Below are 16,926 nucleotides of genomic sequence, written 5' to 3' on the forward strand. Positions count from 1 at the left end.
AACGAAGACTGTGTATTTGTAATTAAAAATCCACGTACATACATACACAGCTTGATGCCTGAAATGAAGATGTGAGCACAGTAGACAGACCGTTATTAGGAGAGAAAGGACCTACCGGCTATTTGAATGATAGATACATGATATCACTGGTATGGTACATACTTTCACGCATTGACTACATTTCGGTAGTCCTGACATCCCTCACACACGGTTATTAAAAGCTAATCCACAGACAGAGATGTATTAATTATCAAAATGTGTAATTAAGATGGAAAATAGACCTCAACGTTGTCTTGAATCTCAAACAACTTTAAAAAAAAAACTACCAAACACTATAATACACTCATTTCCACACTCAGGATATGTTAAACAACATTGTTACACCCTTCAATCCGACCTAAATGGTTAATTATAGACACTTCAGCAAGAGGGCGCTATACCACAGACCCATTTAACATCCAATCTCGGCTCTATCAATGCTAGATATCCTCAATAGTCCACCAAACAGATTACTAACCTTTTACCTTTTGAGAGATGAGATCTCTGGCCATCGATGTGTATTTGAGAACTGAACGTCACTTTGAGAATAACATCTTATGAGCTGGGCATGGATGGTACAGAGATCTCGCGCAATTAAATAGCAACGCCCCAAAAGGAGATCAATAAATATCATTAATGACCAACCACAGCATAGAATACATCTACCCCTTACCGAACTTATAGGATTACTTATAGGCTAGAAGTTCGGTGTATCAAGAACCCACATCATTAATAGGAAACCCTCTCTGACCCAGTCATTTTATGTAATACACACCATACCCATACTGCCCGTAAGCTAAGAGCTATTATGATGCATATAATAGAACTAATAAATCCACAAATTCTAAACCAACATTTAACCTTACCAAATGTCAGTAAACAGACAGAGGATAATATCTTAGAGACTCAGTCACACTTAAAGACCACCCACCAAGGACAAGATGAGCTCATGCTCACCCCACACTAATTCTGTTCTGTTTAACTGTCCCAGAACCTTCCTGCCCTCACTCAACACATCTCCACATACTAGGATTTCTACACTACGCATTCAGCTCACTATAAAGCAGCACGGCCTCACAGAGTCTCACTCAGCGAATGGCAAGAGATTCTACTGGTTCATACGGGAACTTCCCTACAGAACAATTTTCACCGCGGACATAACACATCACAACAATAATAGAAGGGTACAAAGTCAATGCCACTCCCTTCCATGGCACTGAGCGATAAGAAATACCATAACATACTCATAGAGTAGGGCACAGTGCGAAGGAGAATGCGAACACGTCAATCCCGTGACACGACCTTTCAGCGAGAATAAAAGAGCGGATAACAATCAAGTACAAACAGAAACCAGACAACATACGACCAACAGAGGACACAACAGCACCGCCGTTCCATTCGTGCACAACAGGAGAGAAATGACTTGCGAATAAAGGCTGTTTTCTCCAGTAGCAATCCTCGGATTCTGAACGAAGAGGAGGTGAATCACGGCATGACTGAAAATGATCAGGCAGCCAGGATAGGTTGGCTTCCTCTAATCACATTATCAACCTAGGACACAAACAGTATAATTGTAACTGTCAGATCGATAACTACAAAAATCAATACTATATTACGCGATAAAGCAAGACCACACAGTACCACGAGAGGATGTATCACTTCTACTGGCCGTAGCCCGGTCCCAAACAATCACAAAGAAACAATCCATGACACGAATTCAACATAGTCACTATATATCCAGACATAAAAATTACACCAACAATCACACCAGACAGACTGAGAGAAACCTACTTACGGCTTCAACCAGACCGACTCCTGCAGGGACATAATGACCACCTGATTTCCTGGCACATTGGATATTAGGTTTTAAAAACAAAACCACAGACCAGAAACACAGCACCTAACTATCTAATTGCAATTACCCAAAGATCTTACCATCCCAATGCATCCAACAAGAACAAGAGACTGATTAATCACATACCATCGATAACCTGGACACACATCTTGCCAAACGCGACCCAAGCCGTTACGACTGGGACACACACAATCCACCCGGCGACATTCAGATCCACATGACTATCACACACACTACTCCTCCACATCTCCAAATCTTTCTAGCTCATTCATAACAGATACAAACTTGCGACCTAATCACACGGTCTCATCTTCACATTCCAAGTACCAGAAATCAAAATCACATACGTGTCCACACAAAATCCTCTCGGCTGCGCTTACGCGCAAGTACCTGCAAATCTACTGCCCTAACACACAACTATAAGAGTGTCCACATGGCAGTCCACATCACACAAGCATCCTCACAATCACCCACTTACTGCACACGCGCACCACCGCATCCATCACACAAACCCTGCCGCTGCTGCCGTTCGGCTGCCGGTGTACGCCAGTAAAAGGGGCATGTTTGCAGCGCATCCCACTCTTACACTGTGCATCATGTTATGTCTTGCATATGCTGGTCAGTGTAGCCAAAGCATATCATTTAGGTGAAAAAACATACCTTACTTTTATTTGCATTTCTGCCAAACGATCCTTCTAAATGTTACACACAGGACCCTGAAGAAACAGTCTCTATGTGCAGTTCTTCAAAATATAAACTGTATAACCTCGAATGTATATGGTGTAAAAAGAAATGCTAATTTATACATTTCAAATACAGTGATTTTAATCTAAAATACAGTGAATCCAACCGCATTCTAGTGCGTATGCAAATGACTGATGTCCCAGGTTAGTAATTATATCTCAGATTTCGTTCCAAGCCTGAAGTTGACGGTGCTTCAGTGTTATTGGGAATGATGATAAAAAGTGAGATAATGATTTTAGTATTTGTAGTGATGATGAGTAAACAATAATGTGCGGTACAAGAGAGATCAGAGTGACTGTAGCGATGTTTATGTAGTGCTGCTGCTGATTGTAATAAAGATTATTATTAATGTTCTGTGTCTGTATTCAAAGATGCTACAGAAAGCAAATAGTCCCTGAGGACTGAATCAAGGCTGCGAGGAAGTGAACTAACAACAACGGAGAGTAAAATAAGAGGAACACTCTTATACGCCAATGAGACAAGTTCATCTTCTGCACTTGAGCTAGCGAGGTCATTTAATGAGCCAGCCTCTAGCTCTTATGTCTTGAGAGTACAGGCATATACACCCACCCACACACACACAGAGCAGCCTCTCTAACCCGAGGGCTGCCAGGCAGTACAGACCTCCTTCACATTTGACACTTTCCACTGCCTCTCATGCTCACATTGTGTTTCAGGCATCGAAATGCTTGTTTCCAGTCTATTTGTTATGTTAAAATCAACTTTATTTTTGTGAAAGGTTGTCAGGTTGCTGTGTGCATCAGTGCCCTCCTTCCTTATATACATGTTAACATAATGGACAATACAATACAATACAGTCACTGAATATTTAAAGTTGGGGGTCAGAGAGATTGTTAACTGTTTCCCCGCATGAAATTCAACACAGTGACGTTGTCTAGTGCACCGGTGGCATAGAACAACAAAGCATCTTCTTCATGAGATCTAACCACTGCTTTTAACACCTCAAAAATGTATTTATTTATTTTTTGGTACTAATGTATGTAGATTTGTAATATTTGTACATCTATACAAGCTTTTAGGGATGGTGGGGACAATTAATAAAAAGTTGGTTACCAAAAAACCAAAACATGTCAAATCACCCAGACTCATATAAAGCCATTTGTTTGGTGTGTGAGCGACCCCAGTGAGTTTGGCTCATTAAATGCAGTTCATATTACTTGACGCCGGAACGCAGCGGTACTGTAACAGAAGTTATGTTATCCCTCAAAAAAGTAATGCATTACTTTAAAAAAAAAGTAAAGAGTATGTAATACTGTTGGGGACTAGCTGGTGAGCATTGAAGAGCCGGTGGATTTTAATGTTGTGTCAACAGCTTTCTCCACTGCCCCCAGGGTGTACAAAAAATGTTGCTTTAAACATCATCATGAGTGCCTGCAGATAGTTTTTGTAGTATTTTTAATATTTTAAAAGCTTAGTTGAGATTCAGCAATTCAACTTTTTTACAATTAGAACAATTTTCTGATATTACACCACTGTGGTTAAGCTTTGGTTGAAATGTCACATATACTATCCAAGGTGGACTATCCACATAAAGTGTTACCGTGTGTAAAAATTTTAATCAAAGTAGAACATACGCTTTTTACATATTTAAGATGAGAACTATTATTTGTATGTGCTCAATGGAAGTTTTTTAAATGCAACACACTGACCTCAAAACACACTTCATAAAAAACTATGTGTTAGGCGCCCTTGAGCGAGACAAATAACCTCCACTTACATCAGTGGAGCTACACTCTGTGGTTATTGTCAGAAGACTATATAATAGTGTATAAAAATGTATGGTTGTGAAAAGAGGGGACACACTCAGTTAACCTTCTTTGGATAAAAAAGGTTGGGAAATACAACCAGAGGAAGACGTGTAGAAAGCAGCAATGGACAATATAGAACCAGACTTGGTAGTTGGTTGATTAAATAAAGCTCTCCCGACAAAACGAAACCCAAAACTCCCATTAAGACCATTTTTTCAAGCTTACCTCCAGAGTAGTTAAGACGATTTTGGCTACAGAAGAAAAGTAGGCGTCCCAGAGGAACTGAGTCTGCTGGCGGAGAGCCAGGATCCTGTCATGGCCCACAGACCGCGTAATGGAGGAAACCTGGAGGAAGAGGACAGGAAGAAAAGCAAGAGGACAAAAATGACAGTGAGATAGATTAAGTCAGATTTTAAACAATGTTGAGCGAGGCGATGAGAATCAGTGTGTAGAAAAAAAAGACAGTTGGAGGAAGCATAAGTAATTTTGTGGACATGCAGGAAAGATTTGAGGTAATTCTTTCTTTCCCCAAGACTCTTTTACTGCCACATCTTACTGTCCGTCAGGTAGCATATCCCCAGGATAGTTTGGTTTCTAAACCACCTGCTATCAATCTCTCATTCTGTATTCACACTTAATGGTAGATACTAAATGAGGGCCATTAGAAAAGGTTAAAATTAATGGATTCTCAACTTTTTTTGTGTGACATATTCCCAAGTACCCCTGCACTGACACCTCCTGTCATGTTCCAAGTGTGTTCTTGTTTCCCCTGGTTAGGATTCCTTTAGTTTTCATAGTTCAAGAGGTTTCTACCTGGAGCTGAATTATCCGCAGAGGACTCTCCTACCCTCCAAAACAAACCGCTAAAAACACTGAATAAAGCACCTTAGAAATCAGTGTTTGTCCGATTCTCATTTATTTTCTTTGAATGAATACCAAGTGACAACAAATCATCATCTGTGTTTTTGTACCGCAACATGTTCATCTGCTTCAAGGGAGTTCTGCAACAACAACGTACCAACAAACCCTGCAGACCTGCTCGTAGGACAAATATCCTGGTCCTGGTGCACCGGAGGCAAACTGAGGTCCAAGCTCATATTGACATGGAAGACATGAGCAGCTGGCTCGTGTCTTGCAGCAGTAACACCCCTCAGGGAGAGGCAGCGGAGGGCTGAAATCAAGGGAGACGAGGATCCTGCCAACCTGACCAGGGAGCTAAACATCCTGATATGCCAGGAAGATGGATCAGGATGCTCTCTTGGTCCCCAGTTTAGAGAAAAACAAACTAGCTCCTTGATGAGGTCAGACATAACCTTAGCTGCCCCGCTCAGATTGACAATGAACCTGAAAGAGGGAACAAACAGCCTTGTAGCCAATGTTCCTGAAGAGGCTCATCATCAGCCCTGAAGAGGTGGTGGATCTGGAGCCCAGGACCCTTCTGGTGTTCTGGCCACAAACCCAACCTCTCTTCACTGAAAGTTACAGTGCCAACCTGTTGAACATGGCCAAGGGGGAAAGCCACTGGGGTCTAAAAGAGACATAATGACTGATGATGCTAATATTAGAGAACAACCAGAGCTGAAACACTGGTCGCCATCCAGGAGAACGTTCTGAGAGTTTGGCTCCATCTATCATATTGCGAGAAAAGAGCTTCTCCTCAAGTTGTAGCACTTCATGGAGCCTAATGAAGCAGCAGCAGGCAGCAACCAGCAAGCTGGTTTTCATATGCCAACGCATTTAGAGGTTGCTGTGTTTCCTCAGGCTGTCACTTTTTGAAAAACTTCAAATAAGGAGAAAGAAAAATAAGAAATACACTTTATTATTGGGTGAATTTGTTTTCGCTCACAAAGACATTGAATCTACAACGACATAAAACTGAGAAAAGATTTAAAAGCTTGAACTGGAGAGTTCTGACAAGTGAAATTGTAGGGATCTCCAATTTTCAGCCGTTTTTAGAGTGAGTGAGCTCAACCGCTCACTCAGGAAATATTAAATATTTTGCTTTGTGATCAAAACAGCTGGATAGCAGTGTTGTAAATCTGATCTGAGGGCTATGATGTTGGATGTTACATGGATCGTGATATATTGAATCATAACCCCTGTATTGTGATATGTATCGTATCGCCAGATTCTTGCCAATACACAGCCCTGTTGTTTATATCCTTGTTTGACTGCATGGCAAAATAATACAAGCAGCAGCAAAGAAGGGTGGCTTCGTACATTAGGAGAGGCAGTGACAACAGTGTTTGATATTTTCAACTTGAGGAAAGCTGTTACGTAGCCACACTAGCTACCGTATTGTATTCTTGCCAATGCTACTTTTAAATGTAAATTTTGCTGGGCAGAATTGGCTGACTGTATTCTGTCATTAATGGTGCCTCCGCTGCCGAACTTGAGTGACACGCCAACATTACAAGGCAGATGTGTTTGATAAAGTCAGTAAACAGACAAAAAGCTTCCCCGACTGGAGTACAATGCAGTTAATTTGAACAGATAATTACAGAGTAACAGTTTGCATTATGAATAAAAAGTTACAGCTCTAGTGTTTTTTGCTGCACTTTACAGTAAACAAAGACCTGTAGCAACACTGACAGCTCAGAACATCTGTTGGTATATTATATATATAAAATAAAGAAATAGAAGCCCCTTTAAGTGAAGTAAACACAAAGAACCGTTAAACTACAGAATCTTTGCTATAGAGGCTGATTTTCGTTCAGACTTTTGTATTGTTTAACCCTTTGGTAACTTCTAAGATGTACACAATAAATCAAAACTTTCTAGTTTGTGAAAATTGAAAAAATTTAAATAAAAGTCCCAGAAAACCTCACATTAACCCAGGAGCCTGAAGACACAGTTGAGGTGGTTGAGTTGCTGTTGACGTCACTGGGATCTGTCGACGGCAGAGCGAGCTTTAATTGTTCAGCTCTCTGAGGTGGAATATAAACAACACCAATCAAATCAGCTCAATTCTCTTCCCCTCGATTGACTCTAATAGTGTTTATGTTTCTCAGCAGGGGCATTGTGTGTGTTTTTGTGGGTGCGTGGGTGTCTGTGTGCGTCTCCTCTCCACAGGGGGAATAAAAACTCTACATATTAAACAGCCAGGTATTGCAGTTCTCAGTGATGTAATTGAAAGTAATGAGATTCAACTCTCTCAGCAGGTGTTAGCGTGCCAATGTGTCAAACAGCGAGTCTCTGTGTGAATATGACAAAGAGACAAAGAGGGCAAGTAGACCAGAATCTGTTTACCAATCAGACACATGTTCTTGCTTTTGTCTTTGTATTATCTGCAGATGCTGTCATTTGGACCAAACAATTAAATGATTTCTGGGTATTTTAATGCATTTAATTACTTTAAAGTGTTCAGTTGACTGTGCAGTAAAGCCTGAATCCTAAGCTTCAAAGAGTCTGACACTTCCTTTACACAAACTGATTTCATTCCTGCCACCTTGCCAGCTGTCTCACTACTGCAGGAAACAAATTAAGCAGCTTCAAGGTGTTCTCACAGTATAAAAAGCTTTGTCTGATAAAAAAACAAGAATGCCCTTTCTTTAATGCCACACCCATTAACCTGCCTGTATGAAACCATGTGAGTTTATCACATGTGAAACACCTTCTTATATCTAATAAATAGACGTTTAAAATGTTAGACATCATGAAAACGTTAATTTGAGCTGTGTTGCTTTTGTAAGGAAGAAAAAAGAATTTAAAATACAAAAAAGTCACGTGCTTCTGGGGTAAAAAGTTATTTTTTGGGATTATCAATTCATCTATTGATTATTTTTGTTGAGTTGTCAAACACCTCCATATGACGCTGTAGTGTCCCTCAGTTCTGGACACACCCACCGCGGCCACCCACCCTCAATTTATATTTGCATGGAATTTCAATTATTTTATCTTGTTTGTTTTGTCTTAAGTTCTGGAGCTTCTTGCTTTTATTATATATATATTTGATTACTTTGATTATTTTTGATTGAAACTCACATTTTAAAAGGTTTAAACATGTTTTTTGCTAATTTGACAAACAATTAACTGATCATTAAAATAGTTGCAGATCTCATTTTCTGTCAATCAGTAATGGTTTAATAATCAAATTGTGACTGTCTTATTTAATTTCAAAGACAAACCCAATTACAGAGCAGAGACCACAGACCTACTGAAATATACTGTACAACAGGCCCATTTAATTAGTAACAAATACAGATTTAATGAAAGAAAGTCTGTTTACTTCTCTAATTTACTATCAGTCTGGGGAAACAGTCCGGTGATGATCGGAGGAACACAATCCAATAACAAACACTCTTCAGCAGACTGGAGGGTTACAGCGTTGCAGAGGTTTAATGGTGTGTATTCAAATGTGACAGGTCACTGAGTGTGTCGCTCTTTACACATAAAAACTGTGTGCAAAGCAGTCATCATGTGTTTGATTGTTTAATGTTGTGTACTCAGATTTTACCCTGAAAGCCTTGGAGTGATTTGTTGTTATCCCGGCCTCTATATATCTTTATTAATTGCTCATATGTCAGCAACAACACTAACTCTGTAATAAACCCTCAGTACTTGTCTCACACATAAAGCCAACAATTAGCACGCTTTTAGATAGAGGGCTCTGTTTTGTTGAAGGGAATAACCAAAACAACATTAGTGCATCATTGTCGCTCTCAGTAATGTTCAATGATTAAAATGCAGCTTTATTCCATCTAAAAGCCAAGTTTGTAATACTTTTTGTCTTGTCTGCTATTGTGTGGTTCACAGAGAAAAATTAAAACATCATCATCAATAGGCGCTGATAGAGGACTGACCAGGGACACGTTAATTAAAGTGAGACACATAGAGTCTCCAACCCCTAACACACACACTTACACACCTCTGTGCTGCTGTCCAGGGGGTGGTATAGGTCACACAGGTGGCACTCACTAATACAGAGTAATTAAAGAATGTAAATATCACAAGCTTCGCCCGCAGCTGTAATTAAAGGGAACAGAAGGAGATCCAATTGTAGAATAATCTGTCTTAGATAAAAATAGTTCCTGGCAGAGGTGTGAGTGACTGTGAATATCACAGCTGTCACATCAGAATGAAATACAATTTACTACAAGCCACACAACGGCAATTAGACGTCCCTCCTTCTCTGGGTTGAGCTGAGAGTAAGATATGTGTTGAAGATGCTAATAGATTATAATGCTCTCTGAGCTGAAACCTTTGGGATAATGAACATTTTCCATCCATTGCTTTTGTGCAGTTTATGCTGAACTCTGACCAGAAACCTGTCTAATGTTTAATAATGTGACTGAACTAAACCTGAATCACTATTTAATAAATGGGCCTGACGTCCATCGTTCTATAGATTTAACCAAGTATATTGAGTGTCAACAGCTGGAAAAAGTATTTAGATCATTTACTTAAATGAAAGTAATACTACCACACTGTACACTTTATGTAAGTAAAACTATATGAGTATAATCAGCTAAATGTACTTAAAATAAAGTCATTCCACTGAAAAACAGCCGTTTTCAGCTTTGTGACGATGCATTCTCCATCTGATCCAAGAGTGAATAGTTTATTCTGCTTAAGAAGAAGAGTATTTCAATCCAGCCTCTAGTTTATCAGGTGAACTTAAATTCAAAATCATCAAATTAGGAGCTACATGGTTTTCACTGGACAGGAAGGGTGTTAAACATTAGAATCTGACAGGTAACTAGTGACTAAAGCTGTCAGACAAATATAATAGAGTATACTGGAAGTGTAAAGTTGAGTAAAAGTACCTGGTGGCAGGAATTTAGAATAACTAATTAGAGACACCTTCTCACTAATGGCGTTGTCTGTTTATGTCGGTCATACAGAGGCTTCAGTATTAAACTGAGACTGTTTCATAACCAGCTAAAACGTCTCTCCAACACTTCACCTCAGTTTCTCTGAATGCATTTTGCTTTTAAAAAGGCTTCAATAAAAATCAAGCTGCAGTTCTGTTCGACAATAGCAGCCTATTGTACACATCTGTTCTCATAGATTCTAACAGCGATTCCTGGTGTATGTGTTGTTGCTTCTGCTTGAATCCGCCCCAGCTGGATCTTTGTGATTTCCCACTGGGATCTGGAGCCAGAGATGACAATTATATCTAGGAAGATGTTGGCATTTCACCACCCAGACACTGAATTAGCCCCAGCTGAAAGGGCACATTTTATCTTGTTCACACAATGCCGTGTGAGGAAGGTTCGCCCTCTTCATCCAGGTTACTCGGATTAGCTTTTACTAACCTCCATCCATGTACCGGCTGTAATTGTATAATGAAATAATAAATGATTTTATTTCTATACATACCTCCTGTAAAACCATAAGTTAATATATAATATTTATTACCGAATGTGTATATAAATATGTATTTTTTATATACATGAATTCTCTCTATTTCTTTGTACTTATGTCTGTCCTTGTGCAAAACCTACATTTGGGAAAATAGGATTTTATCTTATTTAAAATCCATCCATTCATTTGTACCTGTAACAGAAGTCTCTCGTCTCCAATGATGGCGGCTTTCCTCCAGTCGATGACTTCAGAGAAGGGAAGCTCCCAGCCGTTACTGAGAATAACCGGGATGCAAGCCGCCTGTTTGGGAAGAGAGAGAGCGAGAGAACAAGGATCAGTAAGACATCACAAGTGGGCAGCAAATGGTCTTTACATAATGGGTGTAGGAAGGGAAAGCAGTCGTCAACAGAAGGTGGGCTTCCATCCATCAGTCTTTATGCACATTTTCAATTTGAGGAGGAAAACGGTGGAAATACGCTCTGCTGAGGAGAAGTTGGTGTCAATCAAGTGGAAACAGATTCCGCGAATGAAACATGACGTACACGAAGCATGACTGAAATTTAATAAAACTATTTTAAAGACTTATCGAGATGAACCTGAACTTTGAGATGCAGTTAATGGACACATAGATATAAAGTTTTCATGTGTTTCTGTCAGAGGACGGCTCTGTTAAAAAAAATGGTTGTGTTGACAAGTTTGAGAGCGAAAGAGAAAACTCAAAAGCAACAGTAAAAGTAAAAGTCTAACCAGAAGTTTAAAGCGGAGCACTGGGAGGGATCTGTTTATTCTCTTAGGTAGCTTGTGTCTGATAAAACACTTTTAAAAGTGCTCCTACTAAGAGTTTTCAAGAACAAATGGAGTTGCCAGAAAGATTAAGGACAAAATAAAGTGCATTTATTTATTTTCCCCCGTATGCATCAATATTTAGAGGATTCATTAATGTGACTTAATTCATCAGGAGCTGCTTTCATTTCCCACAGGAGCTCCATTCGTTTTATGATGAGGCTCTTGAAACTGTTCATCATTTGTGGTTAATGGATCGGACTTGATTGTGCACCATTAAACTGTGTGTTTAAAAGGACAATGTGCTGTTTTCTGGGTAATTTCTTTCACTTTGTATATATTTTATGTGGACTTTCATTACATTCTGAGCTTAAATTATGTAGCAGATATTAAATTAATGGTAATGGGAATTAGCCAAAGCCAGTTTCTTATCTAAGAAAGCAGGTTTCATGAAAAATAATGTAAAAACTCACAGTTGAAAGGGCTGAATGGTAAGAGTATATAAAACAGAAAGTGGGCACATATGCAAGGCGGTTATTTTACTTTTTCTAAAAGTTGGAAATTCTTGAGACACAACGTAGAAAAGATGGTTGTGAGCCTTTCAGTGCTTATTATTTAACCCAGTGAGTCAGTTCAGACCAATTTAAGCTTCAGAAGTGGAGTTGGGATTGATGCTACTTGGGAATTCCGAACTTTTCTGAGGTTGTTTCCGAGGTTGGCTCCCAGTACATTTTAGAGCTGAGTTTTAATGCTTATTTTTAAGGCTCTACATGGTCTGGCACCCCTATATCTCTCTGGTATCCAGGTCATGTGAAACAGGCCGTCTGGTTATTCCCCGGGTCTCCACAGAAAGCTTTTAGCCTCCGAGCTTTCTGCCAAATCGTGTTAGATGTGCCCCAACTGCATCATCTTAAAAAACTAAACTGAAAACATTCCCTTTTAGCTGAGCCTTTCAGTAGTCTGGTTAGCTGGTCTTAACTGCGATTTTATTTTATTTTATTTTATCTTCAGCATGGTCTTAAGCCACAATATGTGAGACAGAATGAACGCAGAAGGGCCGAATAAGGAAGCGCGGTTTCAACTCAGAACATCTAATAAAGGCAAGTCTCAATATAATTTTTTTGTTGTGACACAATGGAACCCATTTGTACTCTTCCTTGGATGTGTTACAGAAAGAAATATTGGAGATTAAGAACAATCTGTGGGCACCTTATCAGGAAGAAGAGTGTGTGTGTGCCAAAGTTCAACCCGACTGAAGTTATCGTTCATCCCGACCTCTATCAAGCTGCTGAACTCTGGTGCAACAGAGCAATGAGCAATAAATAAACCAGCACTTCAATTCTTACAGTCCTCTCTTAAAGTCTCTTCTTAAGCTGTCGTATTGCCAGTGTTAAAATACTCCAATGTGTCTTTCGTGTTTTAAGATCATTCGTGTTGATTTTGTTTTCTGTTTGTTTTTGTGAAGCAATGTATGTTATAGACCCCTGCTGGTTTACTGAAAATAAATAAAGTTTTGCTTGCTTTGCATTGAGCACTTACAGGCAGTAAATGAAATGATGCTATAATGCAGCTGTAAGCAGGTATAAGGACATTTTAAGTGAACATAAAACTTTCCTTGCAAGCTTTTAAATCCCTTCTCTTTGAAGTGGAAGCCAATAAACCCTTTAAGTCTTGCTGTAATCAATACTGATGTCAATTAAATGCATTTGCTCTATTTGAGAGAATTCAGGATGTCAGGTGTCAGGTGAGTGAAGTGAAGCTTCACTTCAATGACATACTGTATGGTATGATTTGTATATGAAATCTCAAGCAGTGGAGCAGTCTCATGGAAGAATAAAACAAAATCAATAAGTCTGGTATTTTCATTTAAAGTTCAAGTTCGACTGGATTCTCAATCAAGTGAAGCTGAGAGATTAAAGGAGATTCACAAAATGCCAGGAGCATGATCAGTGACCTGTCTACGCAAATTCTCCCTGCCTTGATTAGTCTGGCTTTGTGGGATGACTTTCTCTTTTCTTTGCTCGTCTTTCTCTCACTGTCACCTTCTTACATCTTTGTTTTTCTGTCCTCTCTTCCGCTGTCCTCTGAATTTTGATGATTAGTACACCTTTTCACAGGGGACCTCTTTTCTTTTTCTCTTTTTCTTTCCTCACCTGTGGCAAACGAGTTGGATCTGCTGAAAAAAAGCCATTAAAGTAATTGCTGTGTATTTAAAATGTTCACGTTTAATTAAAAGTATTGGCCATTCTGCCAATCATTCATGTTCTTTCCTTTGTGCAAGAAAATCTCTTAACTTTTCTAATGTCACCACACAGTTCAGCCTCTACTCGCTCATTACTTTTGATTAAAAACAGTGAACATGGTGGCAAATACAGACTACAGAGAGGTTGGTGACACCCTCTTGTTCGTTTCTTTTAATGTAGGCTGCAGGGAATGCAGATGAAAACGAGCCTTTGAGCTGAATCTGACACAAACACCACGCTGATGTTTATTAATGTGAGTCGTCTCTGATAAATATACAAATAAAGAAAGTAAATAAAGTAAAAGTGCTCCATCAAAGGCATCAACTGATGGTTTTATACTCCAAGCTGGTTTAAATGGTTTGATGTAGGATTTAAAGAAATACTCGGAGCAGGGCTGCCAACAAATATTCTAAATCGATTATATAATAAAATTGCAAAACTAAACAAATATTATATTGTGAAAATGAATATTCAGTCATGGGAAAAAAGGCAGCACCACCACTGCAGCTGTCTGCTTGACAGGGAGGAGTCACACTACGTAACTTATATTGACTGAAAATGAAATGTAAGTCAAGCTGAAATGAGTAAATAATTCATCTACAACCATAATGATGGCAGAAAATTCACAACCCAACTCGGCCACAGAGAAAATTCAATAGCATCGAATCACAACTAGAGCTACATCGCCTTCTAGGGGCTTCCAATTCAAGCCTCATATCTGACACAGAAAATAAACGACGTTTTTTACACGTCCCATTATCACTGAAGGAGGCAGAGGAACAGCTACACATTTGATACAGCGAGCAACAGCGAGCAGGAGACTGACAGGGAGGGAGAGGAGCTATAGCTATGAGTGCTTAGCTGCTGTAATGGAGAACATAACAGAATGAAGAGGATTGAGCTGGAGGAGCAAGAACACGCTACCAGCAGTCTAACAGTGACAACCAGAGATGATACGCTGACTGCAGCACGTCAGAGAGGTCACATCCTTTGGTCACTGGACAGCTGAGTTATGTTATGTGCTGGATTATGGAAAAAATGCACAATAATCCATTTTTATTGCACTATTACTGAGTCACAACATGTATTCTAATCCTTCTAGCTCCTCCTGTAGCTGAGAGCTGAAGGTGGAAGCGAGTACAACCTATTTATTCTTCTGAAGTGTGCAGTCTGTCCTCAACAGACACTTCATGTCTGATCGTGATCAACATGGAGACAGACAGAAACAAGGTGCTAATGAAAGATGAACACATCTGTGGTCTGAAGACGTGTATACACGTCTTCTTTCCTTTCTCTGTGGTGTATCTGCACAAACAGGCCTTTTCTGTGGCAGGGAGATGACAGATTGTCAATAGTAATAAGATCAGCTGTTGGTAAAAGGAGGCCCAGAAAGCCTTTGATCCTGTGTAGTTCCCAGCTGGAGATCCACAGACTGTAACTGCAGCCTTTACCTCTAAACACGAGCATCAGAGCAACGGGGAATCTAACCACTTACTTTACTTTTCTGCAGCACAAACGACCTTTTATTGGTATTTTCTCTGGGGATTTGAAGTGATTTATGACCTGAGGGGGACACACATTAAGGTTGAAGGACTCTGTATATTTAAATATGACTATAATAAGCTTACATTGCATTAAAGCAACATTTAGACCTACAATGTAGGAGATCAAAATTACATAAATAACAGAACAATTACATTAATTAATACAATAAAAACATTTTACAGGTGTTTTGTGGGGATATTACTGAGGACCTCTTGTGCTTTTCTGTCATATATATATACTGTTACATTGCTGGATGTTGACGCCAAAGTGTCGAATATTGAGGTAAATGTGTGTAAAAGTAATCCCTGTGAGCAAAAAGCTCTGAATTAAGACTCTGAATGCAGCGTTTTTTGGCGTCAGCTCTTTACAGATTTCTTGCTTCTGCTCCAGGTGGAACACGCCCACTGAGTACGGATACCCGCTGAGGTATTCAACTGCTCTCCTCAGGATTCAGGACTAACCTTTCAGAGGTTTATTCTTCGGTTGTGAAGGAAAGTTACATATTTTCTGGTTTTCCCTCTGATGCCCTGCGGCTTCTCTACCTGGACTCTCTGGGATTTAACGCATTTACTGTTGGACAAAATAGCTTTACTTCTTGCTGTGATCTAACTTCTTCTAACTGCTGCTAACGGCTAACAGACTGGGAGCTCAAGAGACCGGCACTCCTGGTGGCCAAAGCTCCCAGTCCCAGTAACGCAGTCCATGGTTAAGTTAGCTGCATGGCTAACCAGCAATATTTAGCACTAACAACAAGTAGATAAGGCTATAGTTCCATCATGAAACTAAAAGCACCTACACTTGAAGCAGAGCAGCTGGAGGATGTCACAGGGAAGAACAGAAAAAATTTCTCTATAAAATATGATCCAGTTTCACCAAAATCAGAAAATCAGTAAATAAAGTTGTAAGAGTTTTGTGCTTTGGTACAGTCTATCTGCCTAATTCTTGTCTCATTCGTGGCCCCATTTCGTTATTACCCAAGCTAAGTTATTAAAGCTGTCATGCCGGCAGGAGGATAAAGTGCTGCTCAAAGTGTTCTTACAATAAAGTGCTACGCCAGGTTAACAGCATCCCCATCCGTATCAAACACACTGAATCCTTTACTCTCACCTGGGTCTGTAGTACGGTCACACCTTGCACACACAGGGACAGATAAACAGTCTGCAATCACATAATACACAGCAGCACAAACACACATAATGTACGCATATATACACACACACCTGCAGGGCCTCCAGGAAGCGAAACGATCCCAGACGTCGGCCCCGGGGCACCAGACAGAAGCTGGAGTTGTGGAGCAGCTCCTGGTAGTCGAACCTACACAAACACGAATAAAAAATCAGGTTAGGAGATGAGACAATACAAAGAAAACAAACAAACAACAAAAAAAGTAAATGTAAATGTGTCCTAGTGTACAAGATACTCAAATGGGACAAGAGTGAATATTAATACACTGTAATACACGATGTACTCATACTTTTTGCGAGGAAGGAAAAGAGAAAACACAAGACAACAGAGAGATAAAGAGAGAGGAAGATACTTCCAAGACAGCCACTTATAACTTTTAGTAATTCCTTAGAATCCAAAAGGTGAGAATAAGGTCTAGAGAGCAGAAAGAAACAAAGGGCAAAGTGAAAAATGATTG

The 16,926-nt window shown here is 39.7% G+C and overlaps 1 protein-coding gene across 2 annotated transcripts in view; it reads right to left on the reverse strand.

Moving 5' to 3' along the window:
• Nucleotides 1-16,926, reverse strand: part of LOC118340238 (exostosin-1) — a 210,137-nt gene that overhangs the window by 39,827 nt on the left and 153,384 nt on the right. For both annotated transcript variants that reach the window (XM_035678098.1, XM_035678097.1), the window contains 3 exons: nt 16,505-16,598; nt 10,906-11,013; nt 4,633-4,752 (listed from right to left, as the gene is read on the reverse strand). In XM_035678098.1, the coding sequence (XP_035533991.1) occupies nt 4,633-4,752; nt 10,906-11,013; nt 16,505-16,598 (322 nt within the window). The remainder of the gene's footprint in view (nt 1-4,632; nt 4,753-10,905; nt 11,014-16,504; nt 16,599-16,926) is intronic.

Source organism: Morone saxatilis, unplaced genomic scaffold, assembly GCF_004916995.1.
Source record: "Morone saxatilis isolate NCDOM2014 unplaced genomic scaffold, NCSU_SB_2.0 Contig7, whole genome shotgun sequence".
Classification (NCBI taxonomy): domain Eukaryota; kingdom Metazoa; phylum Chordata; class Actinopteri; family Moronidae; genus Morone; species Morone saxatilis.